This window comes from Eleginops maclovinus, chromosome 12, assembly GCF_036324505.1.
Source record: "Eleginops maclovinus isolate JMC-PN-2008 ecotype Puerto Natales chromosome 12, JC_Emac_rtc_rv5, whole genome shotgun sequence".
NCBI classification, from domain to species: Eukaryota; Metazoa; Chordata; class Actinopteri; order Perciformes; family Eleginopidae; genus Eleginops; species Eleginops maclovinus.
In genome coordinates, this window is record NC_086360.1 from 1991731 (window position 1) to 2008517 (window position 16787).

Here is a 16787-nt window from a genome sequence, read left to right on the forward strand (position 1 = left end):
TGTGATTTCCTGGATTGTTTCCCCCATTCTGTCTCTCATAGTTGAAGTGTACCTATGATGAAAAGGAGAACTTGCACAATTGGTGGCTGACTAAATACTTTTTTTGCCCCACTGTATATATATATGTTTTGTTTTTAGAATTTTATTATTTTTTATTTTAAATTTGTGTTTCATATCCCTGTGTGAACCTGTTCAGTTTTTCCTCTTCTCTGTTGCTGCACAAACACTCGAATTTTCCCTCGGGGACCATTCAGTCACTGCACTTTTAGTTAAAACACAAAAAACATTCCTGATTACTAGCACTTTCTTCTTTTGGAAAGCCGCCCATGTCCTGTAAATCCTTAATGCAACAGAGTATTGCTTTAATTCTAATACTCGCACGTGATATTTGTCCATGTTGTAGAGGTATGTGACGTCATGCAGAGGGGCGGGACATGTAGAGGTAAATGCGCATGTTGTTTGTGCGCACAGGTGAGCTGCTCACTCTCGCTGGAGTGCGGATCGGGGACAACATGGGCAAACTTCAGGAGTTTAACATCACGTTTGACAAAAACAAAGACGTGTACAATCCGGGGGAGTCCATCACCGGGAACGTGAGCATCAAATTGGGCCAGCTGCTGCAGTGTAAAGGTGAGAGGACCCGAACCCCTGCGGGAAAACCAGCCCGACGCCTAACGAGGAAGTGGATTTTAGCTGGGATTACATGGGGAGGAAGTCGGGCCTCTCACACTTTGGTAGTACCATAAACATTCTCTGTCATAGTTTAAAAAAACACTGGTTTAGTTTGTGGTACTCCATGTCTGCGGTAGTAGTGGATTCAGAGCAGTGATTTAGTGGACTTTTTCTGGCAGTATAATCTCCTGCAGCAGCCTTCACTGTTATTGCTGCAGGTTCTGGGTTTCAGTCAGAAATGGTCGTTAGATAATTTCATCATTGTTCGAAATTGTTGGCAGTGGTGTAAAGTAACTGAGTAAATTTACTCAAGTCCTTCACTTCATTATAGTTTTGAAGTACTTGTTCTTCACTTGAACACTTTCATTTTATGCTACTTTATACTTATACTCCGCTACAGTTCAGAGGTAAATCGTGTACTTTTACTCCACTACATGTATTTAGTCCCTTTAGTTACTTTACAGATCTGGATTAATGATGGTAAATATAATCAGCCCTTAAATCAGACTTTAGTTCACCTGGAATAAATCCAGCAGCTACCCTGCAGTATACAAAGCCATTCAAACTAGCTGCACCTTTACCAGCTCTGAGAACACTTTAATGATCAATCATTATAAAACATATCAGAGATATTATTCTGAAATGGACCAATCAAACAATGACTACTTTTACTGTCGCTACTTTAAGTACATTTAGATGAGAATACTTTTCTTCTAGTGTTCATTCCTCTGATACCTCTACTTTTACCTGAATACAACATCTTAGTACTTTTTCCACCTCTTATTGTAGGTTAGTATTCCTCCCATTATCATAATTTAACTAGGGCATTTGATATACTGCGACCCCGAGTGCTCTCTCCCACCTAAATATTTTGACCAAACACCAACAATATATTCCTACATTTTTATTTGATTAATACTGTTAGTGTTACTTTCCAACAAGAAGATCTCAGGAAAACCTAACCTCTCGAAAAGGTGAATCTTTCATCTACAGTAATAAAACACATCAATGGGTTTAATGCATTTCAGATAATCCAATGCTTTTTATAGCCTCAGAAGTAGGAGACATTTCTAAACCCATGGAAGAAAGAAAATAATGAGAAATACTGGATCAGCCTTTACAAATTCCACACTACACAAAACTGGAAATTTTGCAAAGTAGGCTATATGTCTAATTTCTAATCAGAATATGTCTTTACACTGAATATAAGACATACTAACTATAAGTAACAATGCAGTGAGATACAGGATCTTTTTTTAGGCAGGTTAGGTATCTTGTTGAGTCTATTTTCAGTAGAATCACGTTTGTTCTTAACATTTTATGGAAAATCACCAACTAACTTCAGACAACAGAATTTTTTTTTTGTCTTTCTGGCTTATTTTGTAACACATTTCCTGATCCCGGTAAAATATAGTTCAAAATAAGTTTTCCCAGCTATTTACAAGATCTGATTATCTAAATATCCCATCGTATCTCACATTTATTTACCAATATGTTTTACTTACTACAAGCGAAGAAACTTTGTTTCATAATCTCTTTTTATGTTTTCAGAGCAGCATTTTTTCCAGTCCATTGTAAACTCGACTCACTTTGGTGTGACTGCAACATATATTTCAGCGGCTTCTGCAGCTCTTTGTTAATGTGGGGGTACACTCTGTGATTTCTGTCCCAACAAAAAATGTATAAAATCAGTAAAAGTACGAAGTGTAGGAATACTCTGTCACAGTAAAAGTATTCTAAATGTTCCTCCAGTGAAAGTAGAAAGTATTCTCATCAAAATGTACTTAAAGTAGCGACAGTAAAAGTAGTCATTGTTTGATTGGTCCATTTCAGAATAATATCTCTGATATGTTTTATAATGATTGATCATTAAAGTGTTCTCAGAGCTGGTAAAGGTGCAGCTAGTTTGAATGGCTTTGTATACTGCAGGGTAGCTGCTGGATTTATTCCAGGTGAACTAAAGTCTGATTTAAGGGCTGATTATATTTACCATCATTAATCCAGATCTGTAAAATAACTACAGGGATTAAATACATGTAGTGGAGTAAAAGTACAAAGTATAAAATTGAAATACTCAAGTAAATTACAAGTATCTCAAAATGGTACTTAAGTGCAGTACCTGAGTAGATGTATTTACTTCCCACCTGGTCTTACACTAGGTTTCCATGTACTCATGAATGATGTGTTTCTCTGCACGAGCTGGATCTGAAATAGCTCTTTCAAATTGGCTTCAGATACTTGTATTGTTGTCTTTGTTAGGTGATCATTCCTCCTTCAGATCAGTCCTCCCACCCCCCATCTCTGTTTGAATGCTTGCAGGCCTGCAGTCTGTTTACTGTACATTCCCTGTGTGGTAGAGCTGGTCTGACTTCATAGGGCCCTCCCCAGGAAACCAATTCTCTCCCACAGCAACACTCTGAATCACGGCTCGATTATTTAGTGGGTTGGGCCCTCAGACGTCTTGCTAGGCACATATTGACAATACATAGAAAACAAAGTGTCAGTCATTGTGGTTCACCTTAGACACCGTGGATATGGTGGGGTTACTAAAGGACTGCATTTGCTTTCATAGTGTTGTAGGCTGAAGAGACTTCTTTAAATGTGTGGTACTGCAGGGGTTCTGCTTCACTTTTTTCTCGGTTTTTTTCTAATGGAGGGACTTTTCATGCTGCTCTGTACTATAAACAATATGTTTGTTGTTTTCAACATGACAATGACAGTGCACAAAGCCAGCTCCATAGAGACATGTCAGGTGTGAAAGAAGCTGTTAAATGTCGATGTTGGGGGAGACCCTTTGGCAGACCAGTTAGACCGGGTGGGCTGTGTACTGAGGATGAGTCCTTTCTTCATTGAGATAAACCATCCATTTATATTCAGTTTGATGGTGTTGTTTCCCTGCATCACTTAATATGGGTTACACAGGACAGTTTCATGTTAATTCAACAGTTGGATATGTTGTGACAAACACAAACTGATATTAGCTTAAATGTGGCTTCTACCATCACTGCTCTGGAGTTCAGCTTTAAACATTAAGGAGAGGACAAGGTCTCCTGGATATCCTGTCAGGGTCGCACAACACTTTCTTCACTTTGGTGGCATGATAATAGGGAGCATCTTTTCTTTTACGTTCTCTCTTACTCTGGGGTTAAAGACACATGTTGTGCTTTTTTGATACTACTTCAAGAATATATGACTGGTATTCCGTGTTTGCTTATAGTGTTTCACAATGCAGCTGCTTACAAAAGTCTCTGAAGGGAAAACCTCAAACCTGTGTCTCTTGTTTGCAGCCATCAAAGTGAACTGCAACGGTTTCTGTGGCATCACCAGTAAGGTAAATGACACGGCATGGACTGTGGAGGAACAGTACTTCAACAGCACCATCTCTGTTGCAGACAAAGGTATGCATCCACACCCTGGAAATATGAACTACACACTGACTCAAAGATACACTCTACCACATCAGAACCAGTGCAACAGTTAATAACAGAGAGCCATTAACCGTGACCTGTGAGTTAGCTGTGGCCTGCAGTAGGGATGTGGCATGTTCCTCTGGCCCCTGCAGCCTGAGGCTTATCAGCCTGCTGGAGACAGAGGCTGATTGTTACTGTTTCCACTGACAGATGTTATCTGTGCTCTGTGTCCCGAACAGGAACCCTGAAAGAGGGAGAACACACCTTTCCCTTCAAGTTTCTCATACCAGGTAGGAGTGAGGATTGATGAGATGAGCACTGTATACATTCTTCCCTCTGTTTGTGTGTGTTGGACAAACATGTCCTGGCATGTTGATATTTACCTTAGTGCTCTCACGGTTCAGAAGTGAGGATGGGGCTCTCGTCCCATCATTCACTGGGACTCATGAGTGTTTGGTGAAACATTGAACTGATCTCCAGTGTTTCTTTGAACCAGCCTAACACATTTCCCAAAGGTAGTACTTCGACATTCACATTTCGGCACAGCGCTTATCAATGTGTTCATATTAACCAAGCTCCCAATGCCCCTTATACAGCTCTGAAACAAAGTAAGAGACCGCTGCAGCATTATCAGTTTCTGTAGTTTCACTATTTATAGGTAGGTTATTGATTAAAATGATTTTTAGCCAGAGGCTCCAACAAGGCCCTTTGGGTGACTGCAGAAGTGTTAAAATAACGGAGAAGACATAATCTGCAATTTTCCCAATTTGTATGTATTTTGTATGTATACATTTACAAGGCAGGGGGAGCTGAACCTTCTCTGTTAATAGTTACCACTTTAGTTTGTTTTATGGTGTGTCAGGATCACTGCACAGATGTGGACATTTATGTAATAATGTTTTAAAGTAAGAATACTATATTTTTCTTTTCCAGATACCGGGTACTAAATGTTTTGTGCCTTTTTTGTAGACACACTGTGATCTGTATGTTAACATACACACGTTTAAATTGCACTCTTATTTCTTAAAAAATGTGAGGTTGTTCATAATGTTTTGTAAAAGGATAGTTCATCAATTGTGAGCATTTGCAGAATGTCCTTTTTTGCCCTTTAAACAAAGGGAACAATTATGAGTTGTCATTCATAGTCATATGCTTTGATTTGGCTGGTCCAGCCCACTTGAGATCTAATTTGTCTGTATGTGGCCCCTGAACTACATTGACTACTTATCTCTGTCGGAATATGACACACACTTGAATGGAATGACTGCCATACATTAAGATTCAAGAAAGATTTGGAGTGGTCTCGAGAGCTGTATATGGTGGGGTGGAAGGGAGGGAATTGTTGTTCGTAACTTGTATGTTCTATAGTGGAAAACACACACAGGCCCGTAATGTTGCTGTTAGCCTATCAAACGGTCAGTCAGTCTTTCATAGGGCCAGAAACAGAGCTTTATATCACGTCAGCACAGATCAGAAAAAGATTGTAATGGAGCGATCAGACACAGATACCGATCTTCCCACTGAACATAGATCATTCTTTCTGTATTGCTTGTCTGAGCTTTACTGTGGTGGGGGGGCTGTTGATCAGCAGCAATCTGGCGATATATGATGTGTCTCATGATACAGGCATTATTACGGGGGGGAGTCCAAGGCTTTAGTTGACAGTGAGGCAGAAGGGCAAGGGGGGGCAGAGTGAGGAGTTGAGTTGAGCAGGTAAATGATGCTTGATACTTTGCTTTAAGAAACAAACAGCGTACATCACAGCTCTCTGTAGGGTTTACTTTATTTTAGGGCTGTCAGTCAATTAAAATATTTAATCGCGATTGATCACATGATTGCCATAGTTAATCGCTATTAATCGCAAATTAATCGCACATTATTTATCTGTTCTAAATGTACCTTTAAAAAGGATATTTTCTAGTTTTGTAGGTGGATAAATATGATTGCTTTATAATTAATCGTAAATTATGTTTATAATAAATAAACAGTGTTTCTTTATAAATAAACAGTGTTTCTTTATTATAAGTTGTAATGTTATAATTATTAATAATGTAATTATATTTATTCAAGACAGTAACATCATTGTTATTGCAACAATCTGCGACGAAGTTATGAATCTTTTTTACAGTGTCGGCTCTCCAAGGCTCTAAGAAGGTCGTTTTGACTCTAGCAGAGCCTCATCCTCCACAGTGTTCACTGACCTACAGTCTGTAGCCACCATTAAGCTATTATGCTGTCCTCTGTGGGGTCTCTGAACCAGCGCTATGCTTGGTCAGCGAGTGGTATTTTAAACTCGGCGTACTCCGGAGGAAACTTAATTCACTTTGCAGCACGTACATATTACCTCTTGGAGAAAAGCACCCGGCAGGTCTTTATAGCTCAACTTTCCATTCAGTGACTTTTCTTTCTCCATTTGCAGTGTGTTTCTGCTGTGATCCACAACGTTACCATGGTTTCCTGATATTTTCTTAAACTACGGAGCGGGCCGAGGGTCACAGAAGGCAGGCGCGATAACGCGCGTTAAAAAGAATAGTTCCGTTGAAAGGAAGGTGCGTTAACGCCGTTAATAACGCCTTTAACTGACAGCCCTACTTTATTTTGTTGCAGCTCATCCCTTAAATGGGAGCCTCAGATTGCTTATAATAAGGGGAAATATGAAGGATGTTCTTCCAGCTGGTTGTGCTAATAAGTTATTGTTATTTATTTTTTTTTCAACTAAGATTTGTTAGAACATTTTATCATTTTTAATTAACTAAATTTGAAAAGAGGGCTTATTAACACATGAATACTACTGTGTAATATACGTTTAGATATATATTTAAGAAGTACAATATAAGAAAATTCACAAGTTTCATGTGTGGGCCATATTTCATTAGACTTTTAGAATTAGCTGCGGGTCAATTAAGGCCCGTAGTTGGCCCCCCGGCCGTACACCCCTGCCTTAGAGACACAAATGAGAACGAGTATTGAACACATTCTGAAGAAGAGCATGTGAGTCGTAGTGAGGGGTGTGTCTCTCATGCATCTGATTCCCCTCAAGTTTTCCATCTTCCACCACCACTTCCTTTCACCTGTTCACAGTGAGTCAGCAACTTCAGGCTGTTCCACTTACTCATCACAGTGCAATCTGGAGAGTCTCCCTCCCTTTTTTTTGACAACAAAAATAAAATTTTCTCATTGTTATTCTGAGACAGAGTATTTGACCAAATCGTTTTTTAAATAAATGGTTTTAGATAATGGCACAGTTAAGTTGGATCTCGTTCAGCTTTGTTGTGTCTTGTAATATTCCAAATAATACAAACTTGTGATGTCTAAATGTCCTTAAATACATTCAAACAACCCTGCCCTCTTCAAGTTTCAGAGTGTTTAACCAGGGTGAAGAAGCTTATCTTTGTGAGGCCGCTCATGTGCCTCACATCGTTTGCAGTGTGAGAAGGAAAACCACAGAAACTCAAAAGCAACCCAACCGGTCTGTTTACTGTCAGAACATTAGAGCACTCTGGAGGAATGTTTTTTGAAGATAGAAAATAAAAATGTCATTTGAATTAGTGGAGTAGAGAAATAGTTTACCTGCATCACGCCGGCCTCCATGATGCCTGTGGGTTTCTCAGACTAGTTCTGGGATTGAGAAGTCCTTTGTGTCACAAGTTAATGTCCTACATAACTATGTCATATTCTCCTGCTTCGCCTTCTGAATTTCTGCTTGGTTTATTTCTCCAGTGTGTGTTACGTAATGTCTGTTCATTATTTTAGTGTGTAAGTTCATAACAAGATGTGTATCTCAGTAAGGGTTGAGTTTCACATGGGACATCAGCAGTCTCCGTGGTTACTGTCCTGTGTTTGTTTGACATTTGTTGGCAACCTGTGCCAAACTACAGAGCACTGCATAAGTAACTGCTAATAGGAAATTGTTATTCAAATCCTATTCGTTTGATAAAGTAATAACAAAGACTCTCAGAGTTCATGAGTCTGTTGGAGGATGGAGAAGATAAGATAAAGCTTTATTGATCCCCGCAGGGAAATTCAGGTGTAACCGCAGCAACAGAATCAGGAAACACTGAGTACACATGATAATAGAAACAGGGATAATAAGAATACAAATAAAATATAAAAAAATAAAGCAAGGCAAGTTTATTTATATAGCACCTTTCAACACAAGGCAATTCAAAGTGCTTTACAAAAATGAAAGACATTAAGAGCATTGAGAAATAGTGCAGCAGAAACACATTATAGAATGGCATTTAAAAACAGTCATTAAAAGCAAAAATAATAAAATAAACACAAACAGTAATCTGAGGATCAACTCCAGTAAGCAGTAATGTGGCATCATCGGAAGACGCTCAGCTGAGAAGTCCAAGTGTTGATCACATGAAAACTCAGGAATATAACTTTGTTTTTTTTTTGTTTTTCATTGCATTGTCATCCTATAACAGGCATGTCGAAAGTCTGGCCCAGGGGCCAATCACAGCCCACGGTCAGATTTAACCTACGAGTAATTTCTTGCAATATGACATGGTGAAATTACCTTCCATAAATCCGTTGCACAACTATCAAAATTCTTAGTGGGCAGGGGCTGCTTGAATCCATTCAAGAAGGAAACTGCAGACTGTAAAACAACAACTCAAAAGTGTGTATTTGCTATAAGTGATAACCCTAAAACGTGTTTGTGTTCATCCCACAGAGACTGCCCCGACATCTTTTGAAGGAAACTATGGAAGGATCATTTACAGAGTGAGAGTGTTTATCGACACCCCCCGCTTCTCCAAGGACTACAACACAGAGAAACCTTTCTACCTGCTGCGCCTTCTGAACCTGAACGAAGTGCCCGACATATGGGTGAGCAATGATTGGATGTGGGTGAATGTTCAATCCTCACCTGCTTAAACCAAAACACAAGGCTGATCTAGGTCTTCAGGGACAAAAGCAGACCAAGCACATTGTTCAATATGTCCTCTATATAAAGATAGCTGTGAAATGGAGGGGTAGTTTGGTGCTGGAGCATTTTACACAGGACCGTTTATCCTTCTGTGTCTGCGTCCATAGTGCAGGCTGTCAGAAACGCTTGGTCAACCTGGCCACCTAAAATGATTTATTTCCCTTCAGATTATGTTTGCTTTTGATGTATTGCAGATACATTTCTAATCAACACTGTACGATTAGTTTTTACTTATAAATGTCAAATGATCAGGTATGTTACTTTGATGTCATTTTCCTCCAATGAGCAGAGGAAGATATGAGAAGATGATTAATATGAAATCTACTTGTGTGATATACAGTACAATTCAAGTAAAAAAATGCAGTCATCATTTATTATTATATTTTCATAGATAAACATTAAAAGTCAGATGTTGCCAGACCCAGCCCCTCCTGAGAAATCAGCCTTATCATTTTCAATGTGTAGGCCATGGATGCATAGTGAATCTCCCCTGCAGAGGTCCAGCTAGCCTGACTGCTTATGTGCTACTTCCATAGCGCTCTGCTGGGCTGAAACCTGGTCAACATATTGGCAGTGTGCCATAAAATACAGTTTCATTTATTTTCTTTTTACGGAGGGACAGGGGTGTTGAATCCACTAAAATCAGACACAACATTTTCCTTATTTAAAAAAAAACTGTATAGGAAACTCTTATACCTCTTATAATAAATACATGAATTAAAGATTCACAGCATTACCGTAATACAAAAAGATATTCCATTCCCACTCATACTTGCAAAACGAACAAACAAAAATACACACACACACGTCTCAGATCAACAGAATTCTAGACTTGCATGTATTACATGTATGATATGCTTATAATTAATCAGCAACATCAATAATGGCCAACACTGGGAAATCAAATGCCCCCCCTCGGATTTAGGTCTGCTGCTGTGTCTGAATGTTGATGTGCAAACCCTTCTTTCTCACGCACAACTTCTACCGTGAGATTAATTTAAATTGCATCCTTTTAAAGAGTTTTTTTCACAGCTCCCCATTCTCCAACCACGACCACTAAGTGTCATTTTCTTAGTGCGCTGAAAATGAATTACAATGACTTTATTCATGAGCTATTCCAGTTATGATTGAGCCAGGCCAGCTGTTTCCAACTGCTTCCAGGCTTTGTGCTAAGCTATGCTAACCACGTCGGGAATCCAGCCCTGACAGACTGATCTTGATGCTGTTTCTCTGCTCTCCCCCATGCAGGAGCCCAGTACTTCTGCAGTGACACAGCAGTTCACCTACATGCTGGTGAAAACGGGGACAGTGGTCCTGAAGGCACAGACGGACATGAAGGGTTACACACAAGGCCAGATCATCAAGGTGTTGGCCCAAATCCACAACCAGTCTGGGAAATCCACAGGCAACATGGCGGCCAGTCTGATGCAGGTACACTTTTTTTTATTTCCATTTTCCCCCTACCACACCAGCCGGTAGTGCTCAGGGTCACACATCAAAGAACTTTCTCCAAATCCTAGAAATTCACAGTATGGACTATTGATGTACTGGTATTTGAGTTTATCTTCAGCCTTTCCTGTTGGTGATTTCTTTGTTTAGTTTTTGTACCTTTTTGAAAAACAGAAACAAGCTACCAAGAGATATAATGATAAAAACATTACTGATCAATATTCTTATATAATTACTGGATCAATAGACTATAGTTAATGTGAAAGACCCCCAGAGAGAACTACTGAGTGGCTTAAGCATGTTTTAAAGATTACAAATTAGATCCATGGCTTCTCGATCCTCTTTACGTCCCTCCCATCTCTTTCTCCTCCCATTTTCCTAACTTCCCGCTCATCCTCCCAAACAACCTTGGGTAGGGGGTCCATCTCCCACATGTATTTATTCATTATGTCACTATATGTCTTTTTCTATGAATAAAAACGGTTTGGAGTCAGGAATTGAACACTGAACTGTCTGAAGAGTGGTGGGATAAGACATCTGATTTTCAGATTTTCGAATTTCCACCTCATGCGCTCGTCTTGGGCTCATACAGTGTGAAATCCTACACAGATTACAAATCCACACTATCCTAAACATACCCAAATGTAGTTGACAAATATGCCAGTAGCCATCTCTTCCCGTGTGACCTAATCATATGTTTGCTCAGTGTCCCAAATTGCTAAATTATAGTCATTTAATCTGTAAAGCCCTAACAGATGTTCTCAAGTGTACTCTGAAGCCATATCCCCAACACGTCATCTTTGGTGTCCTTAAAGACTTGTCCTCATTAACTTCCAAACAAGCCGATATTGTCTCTTTCCCTACCCTGTTAGTCCGTCGTGGAATTCTTGTCATTGGAAGTCCAAACATCCTTCCTCTACTTGTCTGGCTACCAGATGTGATGTTCTTTCTCAAGCTTGAAAAAAATAAGTATTCTGTTAGGGGCTCAAGTTAAAATGTGTTACAAAGTGGCAACCGCAGATGAGGAAATGTAATTCAATGTTGCCATAAGCAATAGCTGGCCTTGCTGCCATAGACCCTATGTGTGGTCATCTCGTGTTCCAGGCAATTTTCAATTTTATGTTTGTTTTATTTGATCTTAATCTCCTTGGTCCTTTACTGTATTCATTTGGTTTTACCCCTTCATTCTGTCCGTCTCATATCTCTAACCTTCTCATTCAGACATCACATTCTTACTCATTTAGTCTATTCGGACTCAGTGAATTGACACTGTAACAGATTTGTGAAACCCATCTCCATGTCTTATGCATTTACCCATATAAAATTGGGATTACTCTTACTGTGCACAAATAATTACCATTTTATTATTTTTTTAATACATGTTTTTATATTTTCTATTTAATTTAGTTTTTTTTATCTTGTTTGTAATTGCCAATTCCATCGCCCTGTCTGTTGCGGATGTGTGGGGGAGAGGGGTTGAGTGAGTGTTTGGTGTTTGTATTGTTATTTAATACAATTTAAAATCTCAAATAACATAAATGTATATCAAAAAAGAAAGATTAATATTAAAGATGAATAAAATATATATATAATAAATAAAGTAAAGTGTTTTGAGTGTTGAGGCTTCAGATGGCAGATATTGTCCTTTGGCATAAGGCACATGTTGCTTCCTGAACCTCCATGTGTTTTCAGAGAGTGACCTATGAGACTAAGAGGCCCACCCACGATGTGAGGACCATAGCGGAGGTAGAGGGCGGTGTGGTGAAGGCTGGCAAGGAGTCGGAGTGGAAGGAGCAGATCATCGTCCCTCCTCTTCCTCAGTCGTCCCTCATTGGCTGTGAACTTATAAAGATGGACTATTATGTCAAAGTAAGATATGCTTTTTCTCTGCTATCATCAAATGTGCGCAAGTCACTTTGCAAAACAATAAATGTACTTTTGGTTTTCTTACTTACTAAATGTATTTACTTTACTCAGTTGCCATGGTCATCCTCTAACAATAATATAGTTGGACTAGTAATTTCTGTTTATTTTGGAACTAGCAGTTTCCTATTGCATGAATATCCTTCTCAACACTAAAAATACATGAGCAAACCTCTATTCACAAGAGTCTGCTTGTGATTGATCTCTGTTTCTTTCCAGATGAATTGCATCTGGGAAAGCTTCATTTTTGACCAATTAATATAAATACTTTTTTAAACATATTTTTTGATCAATTCATGTTAGATTTTTGATATAATCTTTTTGTCTATTTGGATTTTCCTTTATTTTGATCATAATATAAGTAGCAGTAGTTTTTACATTAATATAAATATCAAATGTGAGTGTTGATCCTTGTAAACCCCGAAAATGTCTATAAACAGAACTGTGAAAAAGAAAGAAGAAGAAGAATTACCCTAAATATACACTCAGCATTTGACCCATCATACTGTAAGGAGCAGTGGGCTGCCATATGTACGGCGCCCGTGGAGCAGTGTAGGGAACGGTGCCTTGCTCAGCGACACTTAGCACTTGGTCTTTCAGGGACTTGAACCAGTGACCTTTGGGTTCCTGAGCCAAATCCCTATGGACTACACATCAATGTCACAGAATCAATCTGTCTGAAGATAAGGGCTTAAAATAATGCAGCATTGATATTCTGTAGCCACAATTATCAAATCAATAGTTGACTGGATTGGTTTCTAAAGAATGATTCAGTTCCTCCTGAAATGTAACCCCCTGTCTTGTGACTGCACAGGTGTGTCTGAAGTCTCCAGACGTCATGTTGATGTTGCCCATCCACATCGGGAACATCTCTCTGGACAAAAAGCTGCGCTCTTCTAAGAAAGCATCCGCTGCCTGTTCTGCTGCAGCTGAAGACACACAAGCATCTGCGTCCCCCCCCTCCGACAGCACCACCAACCCCAATCTGCCCCCTCGCCCTGCCCCCAAACCTGGCCCGCGTCCCACCCCTCGCTCCAGGGCATCCTCCCATAATCCCCCCAGTGCTCCTCCTGCTGATTTACCCCAGGGAGCCGAGGGGGGGACTCCCATGAACGATGGCTTCCCCAACAAGCGCCAGTCGCAGCTGGTGTCTCCCAATGCTTTCAGCTACGCTCCGGGCCTCTTTTTCGGCGGGAACCAGCAGCACAACGGGCCCAGCACAGTACCCCCTGGGTCCACGGGGGCTACAGCACCTTACCCCACTGAGAACAGTGCCAGCTTAATGCCAACACCACTCATCCTGCCTCCGGACTACGGCGCCTCAGCTTATCCACAAGGTCAGTTTGCACAAGGTGTAGCATCCAGGCTCAGAAAGTCCGGAGGGAGGGTTACCCTGGAGGAGGTGAATGGTCAGTGCCAGCTCCCGCTGTGAACCCGTAAATGTTGAGTACCCAAAAGTTTCATGTTATAAATGTATAGTACAGGTCCCCAGCTGGATGCTGACTTGTATATGTTTGGAATTTGTACAAGTAGCACAAGTTGCATTAATTAGCATTATAGCCTGTGTGGAAAATAGTTAAAAATGGCTTGGCTGATTTGAACAATTTCTTTTAGTGGTTTTGGAGGTTATTGAGGATGTTGAATTCATTAAAGGATTTCCAGGATCAAAAATGGCAGTCTTAACCAAAGACTGACAGATTGTGGATGGATTTTGATTAATTTTGGGTCAATTTTAAAGTTTTAGTTGAGTCAAAACTGCCATTTTTGATCTTATAAATGTCAAAACTTGATTCAACATCCTCAATGTAGCTCAAAAACCACACACAAATTGTCCAAATCGGCCAAGCCATATTTGAGCTATTGTCTGTATATGCTAACTTAAGCCAAGCCATATTTGAGCTATTGTCTGTATATGCTAACTTAAGCCAATTGTTGCATTAATTGTTACAATTGTGCAAATTGCTCAACATATGCAAGTTAGCATCCGGTATTTTTGTGCTGGGGACCCGTACTACACATTTCTGTCATGTGACTAAAACTCGTACTACAGCGTTCATACCTTCAACTACAGTAGTATACCTCGAGGTACATGTACTCCATTAAAAGATGACATCTAGTATTGAACAGATTTGAATTTTATGTAAAGAAAACTGAAAATAATAAACTATGGTTAGAGCATAAACAATCAAAACTGAACAAAACATTTAGATTTGTCATCTGTCTGTTGCAGAGGCTCCTCCTTCCTATGATGACAGCTACAACACATGAAAAGGATGAAGATGCAGCAACCACCAGGGAACCATCGATTCACTTTGATACCAAACAGAATGTCTTCTTGCTGTTTTAGACCAGAGGGAAATAATATCACCTGGTGTAATAAGGGTTTTCTAAATGTCAGGTTATAAGCATTTTTGAATTATAATGAAAGGGGACCCTGCTGCCCAGTGAACAAATACCTTTAATAATCTAACCAGGTTATTCTTCCTTCAGCCAATCAACACTGTCTGTCATTTTTGGTATACTTTTGCACTTTGAATGGGAATCTACAGATTTTATTTGCTGTTAGAGTCATGTTTTTAGCTGTGGGTTATTTAGAAGTCCCTCAGATGGCCTCTGTGATGTCAAGTTCGGAAGTTTTATGTAGGAAAACCTGTGCAAAACATACACCTCAATAAGTCTAATATCCTCATGTTTTTCAGAAGAAATATCATTTAATTTTTGTTTCAATAAGACTGGATCAAAGGGTTTGATTGAAAATATATTTGTATTTGCTTTTGATCTGGAGTTTTCTATGTTATGCTGATATGGATATTCCAGATATCACTCTTGTCTAAATATATCTTCATAGGGATATAATGCGTGATCCAGTTTGGCCTTTTAAGATTCTTTTTTACTATTGTGCCTTCACACTGTGTTGTCATGCAGTTGTGTTGTGATTGTGTTGGTTGTGTACACACCAGACATACACTTTAAATGTATTTTAACATCACTGTGATTTCAGGTTGCATTAGCAGTTCTTGACGTAGTTCCCATCATGTGTCTTGATAAGTTTTTATATTACATTTTAATATTTCTTGATAACGCTAAATCCTTCACACATATATAAGACAACATTATATTTATTTATTGTCTGTGTTCTAAACTGCCGTGTGGATTTCAATAAATCTGTTAAAACCATTCTGATGTGGAGGGTTGTTTCATTATAAACACACATACACAGCTACAGCTACCTCTTTTCTGAAGAGTTGTTGTCAGCAGTTTCACCAGAGGAATATTCTCCTCTAAACAACTCGACATTTCCACAAGGCTACATTTTTTATCAATTCATCTTTTAAGACCAAAGAGGTAAAATGCACCAATGTTTCTCAAAAACTAAAAGATGTATTTCAGAACCAGCAAAGTTAATGATGATGTGACTTCACACTAAAAACACATTTGTCTTCATTTGTGGTTTAACATTTTAATAAAGGTAAACATTTTCTGTGAACAATCTCATCATCCTCGGCCTCACACCATCTCTTACCCACTATTCAACAAACGGCTGGCCTGGAAAGGGAACACTGGTATTGGACTCATGATTTTCATCCCATCTCCCTGACATAAACAATTACAACTCAACTCAAGGTGCCCCACTCTCTCACAAGGCGTCGCTCGAGGGTTAGTATTTGGTGTTGGGTCTACTCCTGTTAATCACATACCTTCCTTCAATACTAACCTGCTGCCGACCTCTCATCACCTGCTTCCAGGACATCAGAAGCTGGATAAGCCAGAAGTTCCTCAAACTCAAAGGCAGCAAAACAGAAGCCCTGCTCATTGGCTACAAAAACCGCCCTGCTCATTGGCTACAAAAACCACCCTCTCCAACGCTCTGTCCTCCACTGCCTCCAACCTCATCAATGTTTTTTTCTGTTCCCTACTCCAAAAAGCCAAGTAAGCTCCTAATCCTTTTTACCTTGCATAAAAAATCACCCTGACTGCTTTCTTCCACCCAGGCAACATCTCTAGACCCCACCATCTCTGTCTAAATCCAGCACTGAAGTCCTGGTTCACGATTTTGTTACATCCCAGATTGATTATTGCAATGTTGTCCTCTCAGCCTTCCCATCAAACTCCTACATCGACCATCAGAGAAGTTTTGGGAAATGATATGTGTATCTCCCCTGCAGAGAGCCATACATTTTCTGGACAAAGGTCCCTGAACGTAGTCTTCTCTGCTTCTTCAGAAATTATTGTTTTACAATTCCAAATCATCTCTTCACATGGCAGTTTGTGTCCTTGTTTTACATTGTCATCTTCTGTGTACGATAAATACTTTCTCAAATTCCCCAACAGCCGACCACTCCAAAGGGAAACATCCCTAGTTACTTCTCAAAAAGGACATCAACAATGCCAGGGCA

At 39.6% G+C, this 16787-nt stretch overlaps 1 protein-coding gene across 1 annotated transcript; it reads left to right on the forward strand.

Moving 5' to 3' along the window:
• The first annotated feature begins 418 nt into the window (after nucleotides 1–418).
• arrdc1a (arrestin domain containing 1a) lies at nucleotides 419–15567 on the forward strand. Its single transcript, XM_063897922.1, has 8 exons — nucleotides 419–630; nucleotides 3960–4070; nucleotides 4322–4372; nucleotides 8764–8918; nucleotides 10267–10449; nucleotides 12160–12336; nucleotides 13205–13727; nucleotides 14621–15567. Exons 1-8 carry the CDS (start codon nucleotides 447–449, stop codon nucleotides 14656–14658), a joined length of 1422 nt encoding a protein of 473 aa, XP_063753992.1. The 5' UTR covers nucleotides 419–446; the 3' UTR covers nucleotides 14659–15567.
• The last annotated feature ends 1220 nt before the right edge of the window (nucleotides 15568–16787 follow it).

Coding starts and splice junctions, on each gene's coding strand:
- arrdc1a (XM_063897922.1), top strand. CDS start 447: ATGCGCATGTTGTTTGTGCGCACAGGTGAGCTGCTCACTCTCGCTGGA. Junction 631..3,959: donor CCAGCTGCTGCAGTGTAAAG/GTGAGAGGACCC, acceptor TCTTGTTTGCAG/CCATCAAAGTGAACTGCAAC. Junction 4,071..4,321: donor CATCTCTGTTGCAGACAAAG/GTATGCATCCAC, acceptor TGTCCCGAACAG/GAACCCTGAAAGAGGGAGAA.